This window comes from Dendropsophus ebraccatus, chromosome 2, assembly GCF_027789765.1.
Source record: "Dendropsophus ebraccatus isolate aDenEbr1 chromosome 2, aDenEbr1.pat, whole genome shotgun sequence".
In the NCBI taxonomy this organism is placed as follows: domain Eukaryota; kingdom Metazoa; phylum Chordata; class Amphibia; order Anura; family Hylidae; genus Dendropsophus; species Dendropsophus ebraccatus.
Window position 1 is genome coordinate 66,228,771 of NC_091455.1, and position 17,745 is coordinate 66,246,515.

Genomic DNA, 17,745 nt, shown 5'->3' on the forward strand with positions numbered 1-17,745 from the left:
CCGTGTAGTATATAACACAATAAAACAAACACTTATACTCACCTGGGTCCGGGCGTCTCCTCTTCTCTTCACTCTTGTGGTCGCAGGAAGGGTTTTCCCTGCGATCACAAGAGACTGCACTCCCCTTGTCCTGGCGCCGATGCTCCAGTGATGTCACTGGAGCGCCGGCACCACAAGGACAAAGCTGCCACTTGTGACCGCAGGGAAAACCCTTCCTGCGGCCACAAGAGTGACTGACAGGAAGGGGGCCAATGTCTCCCGCCCTGTCAGTGCTGCTGCATGTAACTATGAGCGCTCATTAGGAGTGCTCATAGTTACAGTTCAAATGGCAGCAGCGAGCGGGGCAGCGGCCCTGTCCAGTAGTCTTGAGCACAAGAGCGGGGCATGGGGGCCCCCCTGGATGTTGGGGGCCCCAAGCGATCGCTTGGGGTGCTTGGTGCCAAAGACCGCCACTGGATAGTGTTGCTTTATTTTATCTGCAAATGTCTAGGTTACCTGGATAAACTGAGACGCAGAAGTGAACCGAGTCTTACTGTATTGCCAGAAGTATGTGAACACTTGACTGTCACATGTATATGAGTTTCTTGGACAACCCTTTCTAAAATAATAAATAACTTATTGGACCTCCTTTCCTTTAACTTCCTAAAGTTTTGAAACATTTAATAGTTAATCATTTAATCATTTTTTAAATATGGAGTAGGACTTCCTTCTGCAGTTATACTGCCTCTACTCTTCCATGGGTGACCATATTCTTTTGCTGTATAAAGTGGTAGCCCTTTTTAGGATGGACCTAGCATTTAGGTATACATATTGTACACCATTGATGTAATACACAGATGGGGCAAGTTTGCTGAGAAACAAGCTGCTGTGGGCCATTCTCTCCAGCTCATAGAGGAGGCTCCTAGAAAGAGAGACTTCCCTGTATGATGTGTATACACCCTGCTAGAGCACATGGAGTGGGCTTGTCCTTGTTATCCCCTTATGCGCAGCCTCTGTTTTCACTTCTAAGGCCATGTTTACACTGTTTGATGCATTATTATCATGCTTTTTTTTGTTTTGATCAGTAAATTACTGTAATTGAGAGACATAAGGGCCAGTTCACACAGAGCAAAAGCGGCGGAGTTCACGCCTGCCTCAGTCTCACACAGTGTCTCTATGGGAGGGCTCCCTCCCATTCTGCTGCAGAATTCGGCTGCATTTGCTCTGTGTGAACTGGCCCCAAAAATTCAAAACAGAAAACACATGCTTAAAATGTGACAAAAACCCACAGTATGAACACAGCCTAAGAGATGTGAGTTTTTCTCTTATATAGATTAAAGTGGGCAATCTAATGCACATGTGATTAATTCCCCACTCTATGTGGGTTTGACCTGGAAGGCCCAATAGACTTACATTATGTGGCCGTCTAGGTCACATAACACAGAGACAGGAAAAAGCAGACTTCTCACAGCTTGTTCTCCTTGTGGCCTGAACTCTCAAACTCCAACCAGTCATAATTTTTTGACATGTCTCTCTTTAGGTGATTTAGAAATGCAGGAAAGGTAATGGTACTGTGTCAGTGAGACGTTCTGTTATCAGTAATTTCATGACGATAATAGTAGGGGCTCATGTGTTTATATAGTTCTGTTACTGTTTAGAGCAACTTCCGGCATTCAAGCAGCAACAGCTTGGTGTCTCGAGAAGAACTGATGATGATCTTGTCCAGACTAGAAAGTTTGCACATCCGAGCCTTGTACTTCACTGAGACACAGCGCCTCACCCTTGGAGAGGTTGGGCTGGAGGACGTCACTATTTCAGGAAGTGGGCGTGAAGCACTAAATGTAGAGATATGTGCCTGCCCACCCGAGTACACAGGTGATTCATGCCAGGTATGTTTCAATATTGTCTGGATTCTTATCTGATGATATGATCACGTTGGCACCCAAATAAACTATTCAGCTGGCACTTTCTTCTTGATCTAAATATATCAGTCTACATGTATATGACATACATATATTCTTTTATAATTCCAGGTAAAATGTCTGTAATTCAATGTTTTACTGTGGTATTTTCTGTTCTTTCATTACTTCTTATATTAATTTTCAAGTCATCAAGTTGACTTTAACACTAGTGCTTAACACTGACAATATTGAGTGGATCGTCCAATAAGAAGCTAGATAACCTATGCTAAACATAACTGGTCTGCAGTGTCTGTATCCAGAATGCTTGAGAGACAAGGTATTTGGGGTGTATCATACAAGGCTGAAGAACCACATGCAGGACACTGTCCACACTTTTCTCCCGGGTGTTGTAAGATGACGAGTATTATGTAGAGTACACAACAATAGCAAGGTTTTATATCAATGATCCAATAGAACAGGCTGCAGGGCAGGATCCAGCTGACAGCTGTGTAGGATGCCACCAATGGTGGAATGAGGCACCTCTTGGCAGGCTGGGCCTTGTTGTTCCACAGCTTCATCACAGTGTTGTGATGGCTTTGTCGCAGTTATGTGGTGTCCCACCAGATGGGTTGGTGGGCTGTGGCAGGCCAGCGGTTCTGTGAAGAAAAAGTAGGGGGAGAATATGCCGTATGGCGGGGTAGCTGTGCGGTGTTGTGGCTGCAGTGTTGGTGTAGGATCACTTGGGCAATTGTCACAGTGGCCAGGAGTGGTGTTGGAATCCACCACTGAACAAACGTGTGCTGTCCTTGAGGTTTGGATAACCTAAGTGTGAACAGGTGTATAGGTGCAGGTGCGGAAGAATAGACCAGAGACCAATGACTTAACCAGGATAACTTTTACTGGTAAAAACTTCAGTGTAAGGCTATGTTCACACAATGTTTTGTCAGCTCCATTTAAAATGACGTCTGTTATTTTGAATCTAAAATAACGGACGTTATTTAGCAGCCTGGCGTTTGCAATGACTGGTGTTGGTACATTGTTCTGGTTTGGGATTACTAATTGGACTTTGGGTGTGGCTTAATTGAAAAGTCCATTGAATTTAATAGTAAAAACGGAGACAGAAAATAAAAACTGTGTGTGAACAACTAATGAAAAACGTCCGCTGTTTGCAAAAGACATCCGAAAATAATGATCATGTTCATTATTTTGGCATCCGCGGTAAAAACGTCTGTTATTCAACACATTGTGTGCATTGGACGTACGTCTTCCTATTTACTTTAATGCATTGCCATTGCAGTCAGTTAAATTGCGACAAAAAACAGACTTTTTTTAAATATCAAGTCTTTCATTTTCACGTTAGTCAAAGTCTAATACAGGATAAATACACTTTTGGTAACTGCAGGTGCAGGCAGGAGGTAGTAGTAGTAGTAAGAGTTGTAAGAACAGGATAGAGTAGAGGAGCATCTTGAGGGCCCTGTCCAATGTAACAATGTACTCTGCTAGGAGAGCATAGTAGAGTACAGTAGTAGAAGAAGAAGATACTTGTACTCACGTATAGATTTGATAATCTGACTGCCTTTAGCCCTATAGCGTCCTGCTAGGGTAGTATGAGGTCCCAGGTCCCTGCGCTGGGTTGAGCAGACTTTTCAAGACATCCCAGAATAGATGTGTGTTACAGTAGGATACGTCGGCATACACACTCGGTGTCCTACTGGGGCCAGTACCTAACTCCAGTTGACTGCCCTGTGTGTTGCAGAAGGTATTCCTGGCATGAACAAGGTTTTTCTCAGAGGATGTCACTCTCTCCTTAGGGTTCTAGCACTGCAAGCTAGTGGTAGTTACTTGTATAAAAGAATAATTCTCTAGGTCCCTGACAAGGGTCCTAGCCTAAGCCAGGCCCTTGCTTCACTGCAGCAGGAACTGTGCTCTCTATGTCTGCCTCTCTCCACTGACTCAAAGACCCTCCCACCAGGAACTACCTCCTTTTTATAGGGACAACTTAGTGTGTGATTGGTGGGACATCATTTTAACATAGTGGGAACATAGCCGATGCCGATGATGGAATTAGGTGTCCAGCAGTCCATATAAGACATGGGGAAACCCACGTAGTAGCGCACTGCACCACCAAAACAGAACATTTCTGACTAATCATAAAATGTATTGAGTATGTTGTAAGATTATAATTTCTATTACATAGCAGAAACCATAAACAAAATAATTGTTCATGGAAAATAAAAAATGCAATGTATACAGTGATCTAAATTATATTTCTATAAGGATTATAAACAAAGTGGAATAAAGGTGCAATCCCTGCCTCTTTAGGATTTCTCAAGACAGGAAATAAAGCTGGCAGTGGGATAAGGGTGTGACTCTACAAATGCTTTGAGCAGACAAGTACAAACCCTGACAATTTCACCTTTGGACCTGCCACATGGGAATGTCTAGCTGTATTCATACAGAGCAGAATGTATAGCACTTTAGCTTTATATTCCTAGGGCCATGTGAAAAGATTTGAAGCAGATAATTTTGTATGTTCTACTCTTGCTTTAGGAGTTTACTTGGTTTCCCCCCAAAATTAAAAGGGTTTATATACAGGCTAATTTTATGTTCAATAACATGGTATACCAGCTTTTATAGTGTCACTGTTGTTTTAATCACCAGGGGATGTGAAATAAAACATGTTTGCAATTTACAATATTTATTTATTTATTTTTTTATCATGCTTTGAAACTTACTATTAAACTTACTATGCTATACTTACTTACTTACTTACTTACTTAGCTATACTTACTTGTATCCAGATCAAGTCCCCTGAAGGCAGCTTATTAGTCTTGTGCTGGTTGAAGTAAAGAGACTAAAAAGATAAAATCTGGCCAGTACAGAGTCAAAGCTCAGTGTGTCCATCAATCACATGACTGCCCTTCTCTGTGAGCGCAGATGACCAGAACTTCCTGGGGTAGATTTATGAAAGGGTGTAAATATACACCTAGTGTAAACTCCCCGCAGCCACTGATCACAGCTCAGCTTTTGTTCTACCAGAGCTGAAAGCTGAGCTGTGATTGGTTGCTGTGGGCAGTTTACACCAGGTATATGTTTACACTCTTTCATAAATCTTCCCCCTTCTATTTTTGGCTCTTTTTTTCAACCAGCACAAGACTAAAAATTTGCCTTCAGGGGACTGCACCTGTATTTCAGATAAGTATAGCTTTGTTTTAAAGCATGATAACTAGAGATGAGTGAACCTGGAGCATGCTCGAGTCGATCCGAACCAGAACTTTTGGCATTTGATTAGCGGTGGCTGCTGAAGTTGGATAAAGCCCTAAGGCTATGTGGAAATCATGGATATAGTCATTGGCTGTATCCATGTTTTCCAGACAACCTTAGAGCTTTATCCAAGTTCAGCAGCTGCCACTAATCAAATACCGAACGTTCGGGTTCGGATCGACTCGAACCCGAACCCGGTTCGCTCATCTCTAATGGTAACTAAAAACAAAATAGTTTATGTAAATTGCAAACTTTATTTCATGTCCCCTGCTGACTTAAAATTTCAAAGTTATAAGGACAACAACACTTAAAAGTTTAATGCTCATTGAGAACTCATAGCAACTTTACTTACAGTCTGCTCTTCTTTATCCAGAAATCAAACAAACCAAAAAGTAATCCTATTCTATGTAAGGGTCTGTTCACACTACGGGATTTAACCTCTTAGCGACCCATGATGTATCTGATACGTCATGGTGCCGCGGGGGGTGTTCAGAGCGGGACCCCACTCTCAACGGCGCTGATCCCAGTTGACATGTGCAGCCGGGCAGTGCCTCTATTAGCCGGCACGGGTCCCGTTGTCGCGCCAGCTAATTAAGCCTCTAAGTGCAGCTGTCAAACCTGACAGCTTCACTTAGAGGCTTTGTACTGCACATCCCTGGTGTCTAGTGGGACGGATCTCCTCCCCGCGATGCGATCGCGGGGGGGAGATCCGTTCTTCTGCCCTTGCCGGCACTCAGCGTCGGAATGACGCTGATCCCTGCTCGGCAATAGATTGCTATGGTCTGCAGCAGGCCATAGCAATCTATCACCGATCTGATCGATCTTTGCTGTGTATATACACAGTATTGATCTCTATGAGAGATCAGTGCTGTCTATATACAAGTCCCCCAGGGGGACTTCTCGTTAAAGTAAAAATAAAAGTAAAAATGTTTTTTTATTAATAAAAAATCCCCTCCCCTATTAAAAGTCCAAATCACCCCCCTTTTCCCATTTTATAAATATAAATAAATATATAAACAAATAACTAAACATATTTAGTATCGCTGCGCGTGTAATCGCCCGAACTATTAATTAATCACATTCCAGATCTCGTACAGTAAACGGTGTAAGCGCAAATAAATTCCAAAGTGCAAAATTGCGCATTTTTGGTCGCATCAAATCCAGAAAAAATTTAATAAAAAATTATCAAAAAGTCGCATGTGTGCAATCAAGGTACCGATAGAAAGAACACATCATGGCGCAAAAAATGACACCTCGCACTACCCCATAGACCCAAGGATAAAAGCGCTATAAGCCTGGCAATAGAGCGATTTTAAGGAACATATATTTGTTAACAATGGTTTGAATTTTTTACAAGCCATCAGATAATATAAAACTTATACACGTTACATATCGTTGTAATCGTAACGACTTGAGGAACATGCATAACATAACAGTTTTACCATAGGGCGGTGTAATGGTGTAAATGCAAAACTCCCCGAAATCAAAACAAATTCCTTTTTTTTTTTTCAATTTGACAACGCAAATGATTTTTTTCCTGTTTCGCAGCATATGTTATGGAAAAATAATGCCTGTCATTGCAAAGTACAATTGGTTTCACAAAAAATAAGGGCTCATGTGGGTCTCTAGGTGAAAAAATGCAAGCGCTATGGACTTTTAAACATAAAGTGGAAAAAGCAAAAGTGCAAAAACGAAAATTGGCTTTGACCTTAAAGGACAAGTGCCATGAAAATCTTTTTCCCAGTAATTAAAGCACATTACAAAGTTACATAACTCTGTAATATGCTTCAATCACCCATCTGCCTCCCTTCCCTGTCTTTTCCCCCCCTCCACCCTCCACCAGGAAGTGTCCTAACTCACACAGACCTGATTACTGTCGTCACCGTCACCAGGCAGCTCCTTCTTGTGAGGATGAGTCATCAGCAGGAGGGCTGCTCTAGCTCCTGTTACACCAGCCTCCCCCTCCCCTCCTTGTCAGGTGACTCAGCTTGCTCAGCTTATCTTCTCTAGTGACATGACTCCTTCACTGAGTCCACGCAGCAGGAGAGAGGGTATGAGGGGAGGGGGGAGAGAGGGTATGAGGGGAGGGGGGAGAGAGGGTATGAGGGGAGGGGGGAGCCGCCTATGTGCCGACTCAGTCTGAGGGAAGATAAGCCAGTGACAAGTGATGGCTTGCAGTTGTTCAGCCAATGGGAGCTGAGCAAGCCTGTCACCTGACAAGGCAGGGGAGGGGAGAGGCTAGTGTAACAGGAGAAGGAGCTGAGAGAAGAGCTTGGTGACGGTGACAACAGTAATCAGGTCTGTGTGAGTCAGGACACTTCCTGGTGGGGGGTGGAGGGGGGAAAAGACAGGGAAGGGAGGCAGATAGGTGATAGAAGCATATTACAGAGTTATATAACTTTGTAATGTGCTTCAATTACTGGGAAAAAGTTTTTCATGGCACTTGTCCTTTAAGGGGTTAAGCAGAGTCCATGCTGTGGACTCTGCTCGATGTTCCATCTGTCCCATTTATTCAATAGAATGTCTGATACGCCCTCCGCTATCCACCCAAAGAATTGTACATGTCTCTATCTTATGGTGCATTTACACATAACATGCTTTCAGATGCAGGTTTTGGATACTTGTATGTTTTTGCCTTTTTTTAAACATGAAGTAAGAGCAAGCAAGTGTAAAGCCAAAAACACAATATTGAAAGCATGCAGTATGTTTTTGGCATTTTTCCTGCTTGTTTTTTTGCTGCTGGTAACAAAAGGCAAAGCGCGCAGGATCATAAACATGCAGCTAAAAACAAGGTACTGTACATGTGAATGTTCCCTTATATTTGCTTTGCACTACTCAAAGTAACGATTACCATGATTGGGACTTTTTTTTAATTGATTTATAAATAAGGATTATTACTATTATTTTTTATTATATATTTGATCTTTGCTAAATATTACTGCTATTGAAACAATAACTATGTTAAGTGCGCATTATTCATTGTGTTCACTAACATACATAGTTTAAAACTCCCATGGGCAAATTTTACCTGTATATCTATAACTATCACAATCCAGTTACTCGCTGTGGATTCCTAGTAGTCTGACACCTGGCATGTTTGTTGCATATTTTTAGTTGCAGATTCAGCACCTAAAAGCCACCACAAAGTACAGTACAATATGAATCAATGGAGTTTTACAAAACTATGTTCACATGCAGCGTAAAAGATTCTAGGCGTCTTACCAATTTGCGAATCTGTTGCATGTCTTATTTCAATTATTCTGCAGATTTCCTGCAATTGCAATGCGGGATGATATCTACAGTCAGTTTATATTAAATATTACTACAAAGTCTACATGCATTACATCATTTTTTTATATTTACAATAGTATAAGTTTGAATTGTTTGTAGAGTGGTTTCTAGATAGCTGAATGACCACCTTTGTAGGATCAGTCATGATTACACCTTGCTTTGATTTCTGAACACCCCCTCCTTCCTGTAGATTCTGTACGTGTCTCTTCTAATCATTTAACATTACATAGAATTTGAGCAGGTTAATCAGAAATCCTTATACTGTGAATGAGGAATATCCAGGCTTACTGCAAGCAGGGGCTTGCTTCTGTAAATGCTGTAACCGGCTTTTCTATAACAGTGCTATGCTGAAAATATGTAGCCCAAAGGAAGCTGCGGCACCTCTGACTGATCCATCACACATACATCCTATTTGTCTGCAGCATTACTCAGGCTGAGATTTACCGTCCGAGTGGTCTAGAAGCGTCTGACTCTCACAGGGTGGAGGCGAGGTGTTATCAGACACACCTTAGATACGCTACAATATTCTAAACTGTCAGCCCTTGGGGGCCACACATATTTATTACACAATGTGACTCATGCAATGGTTTGAGAGGTGGGGCATAGTTCAGCACCATGCATGCCTTGTAACAAGCCTGGATACCTGAGTCACAAGGGCTGCAGTATAAGAAGGATTTGACAGGGTGGATGACAGTTTTGGAAAGCGGGAACTGTACTGTGAAGAATGGCCGCTCACTAATATACGGAGGACACCTTACCCAGAAGGGATTTTCAGACAGCAGCCAGGAGCGTTAATAGAACTCACCATGATTTACCTGGTCACCTTCATAACAAGCTTGGTACTATGCAGGGCAATGGGCACACAGCAGAGGGCAGAGTTCCTGCAGATGCCCCTTAGGATTAATCAACAGAATATCCTGGACGGACGGGCAAACAATGTGAGTATATGGAACAATCAGAAAAGAACGGACACGTATCATGTATATTTCTTTATGATGATGAGAGTTGTCAGTGTAGTGACGAATAGTATTAGTGTGACTTCAGTGGTAACAAAGGCTGTATTGGTGCACAGTATACTTTACTATATACAATCTGTGTAGCTAGGGCTGATCTGGACTCTGACTCCTATTAATAAATCTTATTAACAGCAATTGCTTATTTAGTCCTCAAAGTAAACAGAAGGCAGCAAACTGTGGTCTATGGATTCTTTGTATGTGACTGCCTTCACAAACAGTGTAGGTTTTAGATCATTTGTTTCTCTAATAATGCCTAGCTTATATCTGCAGATTAATAGCTGAGCTCTGTAAGCAGTGTTTCAGCAGCTGAGTCTGTCAGGGCCTGTAGATCCCACCGGCGGCCAAGGATATGTTAGAGTTTTGCAAGTGAGTGCTTGTTCCCTGGATAGCTCCATTCATTTCAGCAGATCTGTATTATGAGAAAGCATCTGGGCTCCAACTATATGAGATATATTATGAAGCCTTTATTCACTGCAACTATTGTTACCTGTGTCTTCTTATAATTTACTACCATTGCTTTAAATACAAAGGATGCATTTATCAGAATCCAGGATACATTCTAGGCTGTCTTGTGTGATCTGTTCCTTATAAGGTTAACTTAGGGGTAAAATCAGCTGCAAAACTCAAATACTTCAAGACAGACAAGTCCTAACATATGAGAAGCAGTACGTTTGTGTCCTGACTGCAGTAAGAACTATAGGTGGCGGAAATATTATATAATGTGTCTTCTGTATGCCATTAGAGTGCTCCCTTACCATACATTCAGTATGTGTCGGTATGCATTTATTCACAGTGGGGTAAAGCATTTGGTACGTGATTTTCAATACAAATAGATTCCACCCAAAGATCTACAACACACTATAGATTATTTATAGAGATGAGCAAATCCTTTGGAAATTCATTTCACAAAGTTCGTAAATATTTGCACGAATTCACGAATATTTGCAAATTGCGTGCAAACGACTTTCATTAAAAATAGTGGCAAGCGAACAGGTTCATAATTGTTCGTACAAACATGCTGCTAATTGTCCGTGGTTATAGCAATCATTTTCGAACATGTGAACGTTTATCTCGTGATGTACGCAACTGCGTAATATTCACAAATGCATAATGTTGGCAACTGCGCAATGTTTGCAACTGCGTAAGTATAAACTAACGTGCATTTGCTATGGCGGCCGCCATGTTTAGCAAATTTGCGAATTCGCAAATCGCAATGAGGTGGATTAAACGCCCGATTCGCTGCGAATCGGAATTCGTAAGGTTCGCTGCGAATCTATTTATAACAGAATATTTTGTATTTTGTGTGTCTGTAAGTTTGTCATATAACTGTATTACAATTGTGACTTGACTGTTGACAAAATTACAGAGAAGTAATATAGTAAATCACAGTTGCATAAAAAACATACAGTAGTGTGACTGTGATGCGACAGTGACAGAAAATCCATCCTAGGTTGCTAGTTGCATGTGACTTTGCTACCACTGTCCTCAATGGAAGTCGCATGCAACTTGTGACCAAGGATGGATGTTTTGCACATGTCACAACCACAATGCAACTTAATTTACTAACATTATGGGGGAGATTTATGAAAGGGTGTAAATATACACCTAGTGTAAACTGTCCACAGCCACCAATCACAGCTCCTCTTTTGTTCTACCAGAGCTGAAAGCTGAGTTGTGATTGGTTGCTGTGGCCAGTTTACACCAGGTGTATATTTACACCCTTTCATTAATCTCCCCCTATGTGTAACATTGCATAATATTTGTGCCACATTACCAAAATCACTGATTTAATGGCTATTTACAATGGGCAAATCCTTTTCTTATTGTGGGCCCATGGATCAAATGTAAACCAGGGGTATCCCATGGGGAAGCAGCTGTATGCAGTGTTTCATTTTTCATGCATTCATTTTAGGAGGTTCTGACTAGACAGGACACTGAACAACCCTCTTCATGTCACTCTAGTAAGATTCTTTATAAGCCTTATAAAACTATTTAGTCTGGTGACAGCTTACTGTAGGACTCAGCTTAGAGACCCTACAGTTACATACTGCAGAGCTATAGGTATTCTTTATGCTAGTATAAGGCAACACGTTATTGAAGTAATCCATCCCAAAACACGTCTACTGTAGAATATCTATGTAAGGGCTCCTTTTATGTGGACATTTATTTAATTATTTATCATTGTACATGGGCTTTCATTTACATCAAAGTCATGTAGAGAAGCCCAGGTTGAAAAAAAAATGCTATTGCTAGTGTAAATTAGCTCATGGCTACATAGGGTAAGTCATCATGATTTCAGAGATACCTTATAGTCAATTTTATAAGCCTTTTTGCTATTACTCAAATAAAGCTCAAAAGCCTGGAGGGTGTTCTCCAGGATGCCAAGAGCCCAGCCAACTCCAGCCCATGTCCTTCTTATCTAATGGCTGTCAGACAAATGGGGTAGTAGTGCTGACAGGTCCGGTTTTAATAATGAAATAAGAATATAGTTTGTATTGTAGATATGCAGAACTCTACATAATCCTATAATTTTCACAGGAATGTGCACCTGGGCATTATCGGGAGAATAAAGGGTTGTACCTAGGAAGATGTGTCCCGTGCAGATGTAATGGACACTCCACACGATGCAATGATGGATCTGGAATATGCATTGTAAGTTGCCTCTTACCTCCACTGACCTTTTTGTTCAGGCTTCTTAGGCGATGAAATACCCCACAGAGGATATATCTATATAATGGTGACTAGAGATGAGCGAACCGGGTTCGGGTTCGAGTCGATCCGAACCCGAACGTTCTGTATTTGATTAGCGGTGGCTGCTGAACTGATAAAGCTCTAAGGTTGTCTGGAAAACATGGATACAGCCAATGACTATATCCATGTTTTCCACATAGCCTTAGGGTTTATCCAACTTCAGCAGCCACCGCTAATCAAATGCCGAACGTTCGGGTTCGGATCGACTCGAGCATGCTCCAGGTTCGCTCCTCTCTAATGGTGACTATAATCAGGAGAATGGTTTATACTGGATTAGAAAATTCATCTGGCACTGAGAAATGCAGCATTTATAGGAATGTTTTCCCTTGGACATCCATGTGCACTTTAACCCACAGCATTGTATGGGTGCAGCTCTGGCTGATCACTATGTTATACTATGGCACACAGGTAGACAAGCTGAGTTTTATTAGCCACTGCTGTCGGCCCTTATATTGGACTGAAAATTAAACATTTTTGCCTATTAGTGTCTCCATTATTTCCTTAGAAATAAGTGGGAAGGTATATGAGTGGCATATATGAGCCATTCTCTCTCATTATGAACCATTTCTTTATGTCAATTTGTACCCTCTAGGGATTGTAATGGTATTTTTATTTTGTTAATGTTTTCTGCGTTCCTTGGATATAGATTTTACTAGTTGGCTGTAAATGAGCACGTTTTCCCCATTTGCTAGCTGCTCCCAAGCTGCTAAGCATATAGATGAGCACCATCTCAGAGACTTATAGTCATTTACCGAGGCTATTACATGGCTCAGTATTCTTTTTGCTTATTGGCTGCACGTCCCCTATTACACGAGGATGTTCTGTTAATGTCCGGTCACTGTTTGACAGGTCAAAACAACCCAATCAGCCAATAAATAAGCCATTGTTTGGTCATCAGCTGATGGCTAGCCCTATTACACAGGGAGATGTTGGCTTGTAATAGGGCCCTAAGGCTCAGGGGATGTCAATTTCATAAAATGTATATCCCCTGAGCTTGAGATTCATACTCTTACTGCTCAATTGGCTTCTGGAAAAAATATGCAGATTTGCAGCCAGGTAGTAAAATCCCCATAACTTAGGAAGGGCATAAATCCAGGTTGGATGTGACATTGCTTTAGGGCACTTTTTAAATCAATGAAGTGTTGGAAACCTTTCAACCCCGAAGCCCCACCCACTTTGTCAGGTATATTCTCGGAGGAAAGGGGCACTTGTCGATGGAAGGGACACAATGTGGTGTTCAGCCTGGTTGATAGTGAGCATCTATACAGTATGTATATATTTTGTAGTTCTTGCTTACTCCTATATCAAAATAGATATACTTAAATTATTTGTGAAATATGTAGTATAGTTGGCACTAGTTAAAGAGCAATAAAATGGGCCCCTAAGAATTCCCCTTTGAGCACATGCACATGCTACCCAGGATAGGACATACAATAGAGATGAGCGATCTTCGAGTATGTGCTGGTTTCGTCTAAACTTGAACTCTCTGCATTTGAATACTGGTGGCTAAAAAAGGTTGGATGCAGGCCTAAGGCTGCCTGGAAAACAGCCATAGGCTATATCCATGTTTTCCAGGATTCCCTAGTGCTGCATCCAATTTCAGCCACTAGTAATGAAATGCTGGGAGTTCATGTTCAGGCGAACCAGAACATACTTGAGTTTAGCTCAAGTCCTATCCTAACTTGGAAGAATTAACCCTACTAGCAGAATTCTCCTTAGTATTTTTCTTTTACCGCAAGTTTATACTTTTATGTAAAATATAAATCCAGAGCTATAACTCCATACAAAATCTCTAAGGCTTGGTTCACAGATAGTATTTTGGACAGATTTTTTTATCAAAACCAGGAAAAAAGACAGATGTCTTCATTATAGATTATCCTCAGTTTTCTCTTTCTACTCCTGTTGGCTTAAAATACTGACCAAATAATAAGTGTGAACCCAGCTTAACAGGGTCCCCCACCTAGCATGTGCTATTGGTAATACGGATATCCTCCTATGTGGCAGAAGAGCATTACTGTCATCTAAGGCACCTCATCTGCCTTTCCTATATATACTCTTGTATATATATATATATATATATATATATATATATATATATATATATATATCTAGATAAATCATCTCTCATAGCATACTCCACCAATGATGGATCTGTTACTGGCAGCGGCTGTTCTGTAGGTGATATTTGCTCTTAGATCTCATGGTAATGTGCCATAGTTTGTAGAGTTAACAGTTCAGGTAAGGGAGTGGCGTACATATATACAAGACAAGCTGTTACAGGATTGTGCTGCGTAGTATGTGGACACATAATATCAAACTATGAGAGCAATCGGTAATTCTGGATGTGCTCATGTCTTAAAAAGGAAAAGTATGACTGAAGTCATGACATGTGGTCTGGAACCAAACCATTATATTAGTACTCAGCCATTAAATAAGAACATAATAATTACAAGTATGGGGTCTATTAAATTAACACAATTGCTATTGCATAAAGTAGTTGTTAGAACATGTTACCTTCAGCATAAACCAGATGTTCTCATACAGGCAGATGATTTTTTCATGTTAGTAAAGGATATGCTGTGTATGGACAATGTGGGTGCTTATTCACAGGTAGTTAGAAATGTGTTGTTCTGTATTACATTACTGATGCTCATTTCTGACCGTGTACATAGAATTGCCAACATAACACAGATGGTGACCATTGCGAACTGTGCAAAGAAGGCTATAGTGGGAACGCCACCCAGGGCTCATGCAACCTATGTCCCTGCCCTCTTCCTGTGGCCTCAAACAGGTAAGCTGGACCTATGTCTTATACAACATATTGTTCTATTAGGAGCAGGTAGGAACTAGAGATGAGCAAACCTTGAGCATGCTCGAGTCCATCCAAACCCGATCGTTCGGCATTTGATTAGCGGTGGCTGCTGACATTGGATAAAGCCCTAAGGCTATGTGGAAAACATGGATATATGCATTGGCTGTACCCATGTTTTCCAGACAACCTTAGAGCTTTATCCAAGTTCAGCAGCCCCAGCTAATCAAATACCGAATCGGGTTCGGATGGACTCGAGTATGCTCGAGGTTGGCTCATCTCTAGTAGGAACCAGTGGTATAGTGGAGCACGTGTAGAATATTTACTTACTGAATCAAAGAGATACAATAGAGAGTCATTATTTTGTACTGTTTAGTATATACTATATTGAGTTATTACTATTAAGGGCATACAGCATAAATCATAGGGGTCGCCTACATCTGCCTCAGGCTTGTATTATATTAGGGAGAACTGTAGGAATAATATATCAGCTCTGTTCTACAATGGAAATGTGGATATGTTTGTGTGAATAATATGTATGTTCTGGTAAGGAGGACTGGGTCACATGCTTCTCTGGTTATGGAATAGAGTTAATCCCAGACCCCTGATAGATGGTGTTCTGTAAGCATCCAGTTCCTTGAGGTTAGAGACAAATGTCAGTAACTTCCTTTTGTGGCTATGTTTACACAACGTATATTTTTGTAAAAGTACAGCCATTGTTGCCGAGTCTATGGAAAGCTGGCTGGAGCATATACACATAGTATTCGCTCCGTCCGGGATCTCTAGCGGCGTCGCAAAGAACTGACATGTCTTTTCTGAGACCGGCCGGGTCATGGAATGGCCGGTCTCTTACAGAATGTGAACATAGCCTGTCAGTGCGTATGAGAGCTACTTTGTAAGAGAAACTCTGCCCCATATATCACCGTCTTCTATAGATAGATTTATTATATATGTCACAATTGTTATTTCTACAGAAAATGTTGAAAAGTTGTTTTCTAAGAAATATCCATGCTCTTTATAGTTTTGCAACAGGATGTTCTGGAAGTGGCAGAAATCTTAGGTGTTTCTGTAAACCGGGATACACAGGTTACAACTGCGGAGAGTGAGTATGCAGTGTGAAATATTTCTTAAAGATGTATGTTTTTAGCTAGAAGTCCAAAGCCAAATATATTGCAGCACTGTATATAACCATTCTTCTCTTTTCTATATGTAGATGCGCCAATGGCTATTATGGAAATCCATTAAGGCTCGGTGGCAGGTGTCACCCATGTAACTGTGGTAACAATGGTCAGCTGATGAGCTGTGACCCTCTAACAGGAGGTAAGGGGAACATGAATATCTCTTTATACTTTTTCCTCCCTAGTATCAGTGATTCGTAGTAAAGTTTCAGGCTACATAAAGGAGAAGTCAAGCAAAATTTTTTTATTAAAGTATCAGGGCTTGACCTTCTGGATAAAATGGTGATGTCACGACCCGACTCCCAGAGCTGTACGGGCTGTGGCTGCTGGAGAGGATGATGGCAGAGAGATGCTCAGTGTCCCTCCAGTGCCCTGTGTCCCTCAGTGTCCCCCTGCCATCATCCTCTCTGAGAGTCAGGTCGTGACATCACTATGTTATCCAGGAAGTGACATCACCATGTTATCCAGGAAGTGACATCACCATTTTATCCAGGAAGTGACATCACTATTTTATCCAGGAAGTGAAGCCTTGATGCAGTAGTATGTGCAGGAAAAAAAAGCACTTTATAAGCATTTCCTGTAATAAGTGTATATTGGTGATTTGTATAACTTTTGGGAGGCAATACAATACTTTAATAAAAAATGTTGCCACACTTTCAGATTACAAGATGACCTTTTCCTCCATCCACCACATGGGGAGATACTGTTTTGTATGGATTATTTCTTACAATTAATCAATTAGTAAAATCAATGCTTTTTAGTCCAGCAATGTTATAAAATATATTCATTGGTATTTTTTTTTTTCAGAATGCCTTGATGAAAATCCCAAAGACACAGGAAGTGATGACGGTAAGTGTTACCACAAACCAAGAATGCATCAGATAGAAGGTCCATGCTCACTAAAATACTGTAATCCAGTGCAAACTGCACATATGTCACATCAACGCCCACACTAACCAAATGTCCTGATCAATCCTGCAAACTAGACCACAGTATGGAGAGATCTTGTTCACATTTTTACAATTTAAATGACTGTAGTTTTGAACTTATTGCTTTTATAAGGATTTTGTAAGGATTTCCAGTAGACTTGACCACTATATGACATGGCTGGACAAGAAAAGGTTGTTATATGAATGGATTATATCTGCTTATGTAAGGCTAAGTCTTCCAGATGTTATACTGTTTATCAGACATGTGAGAAAACCTCTATTTTAATCAGCCTTCTTATACAGGTGTCCTAATCATTTTTAATCGTAGCCGTACAATAGCCTAAAACATAGCTCCAGGTTGTACTAAAATCTCCCCTGCACAAATTGATTGTACAGCAAAAACCCAGTATGAGAATATTGATCTGGAGATGGCGTTCTGCTCTGCGAGCGGTGGAAGCTCTTATTCTGCATTTTTACGATTCTATTAATAATTTAGCAAACAGGAGGTTTTAGCAGCTGCACAGTGTAAAGAAATAGAAAACAGCCCAGTGTTTATTATAGCCGCCTAGTCTTCCTTCCCATACTTTTCATTGTGATTAGAAAGTGGGGCTCCTATTGATACAGTAG

The 17,745-nt window shown here is 41.0% G+C and overlaps 1 protein-coding gene across 1 annotated transcript in view; it reads left to right on the top strand.

Moving 5' to 3' along the window:
• LAMA3 (laminin subunit alpha 3) overlaps positions 1-17,745 on the top strand; it is a 158,719-nt gene that overhangs the window by 97,039 nt on the left and 43,935 nt on the right. Inside the window, exons 40-45 of the mRNA XM_069957689.1 lie at positions 1,638-1,868; positions 11,990-12,103; positions 14,875-14,993; positions 16,033-16,113; positions 16,225-16,331; positions 16,997-17,038. Coding sequence (XP_069813790.1) covers positions 1,638-1,868; positions 11,990-12,103; positions 14,875-14,993; positions 16,033-16,113; positions 16,225-16,331; positions 16,997-17,038 — 694 coding nt within the window. The remainder of the gene's footprint in view (positions 1-1,637; positions 1,869-11,989; positions 12,104-14,874; positions 14,994-16,032; positions 16,114-16,224; positions 16,332-16,996; positions 17,039-17,745) is intronic.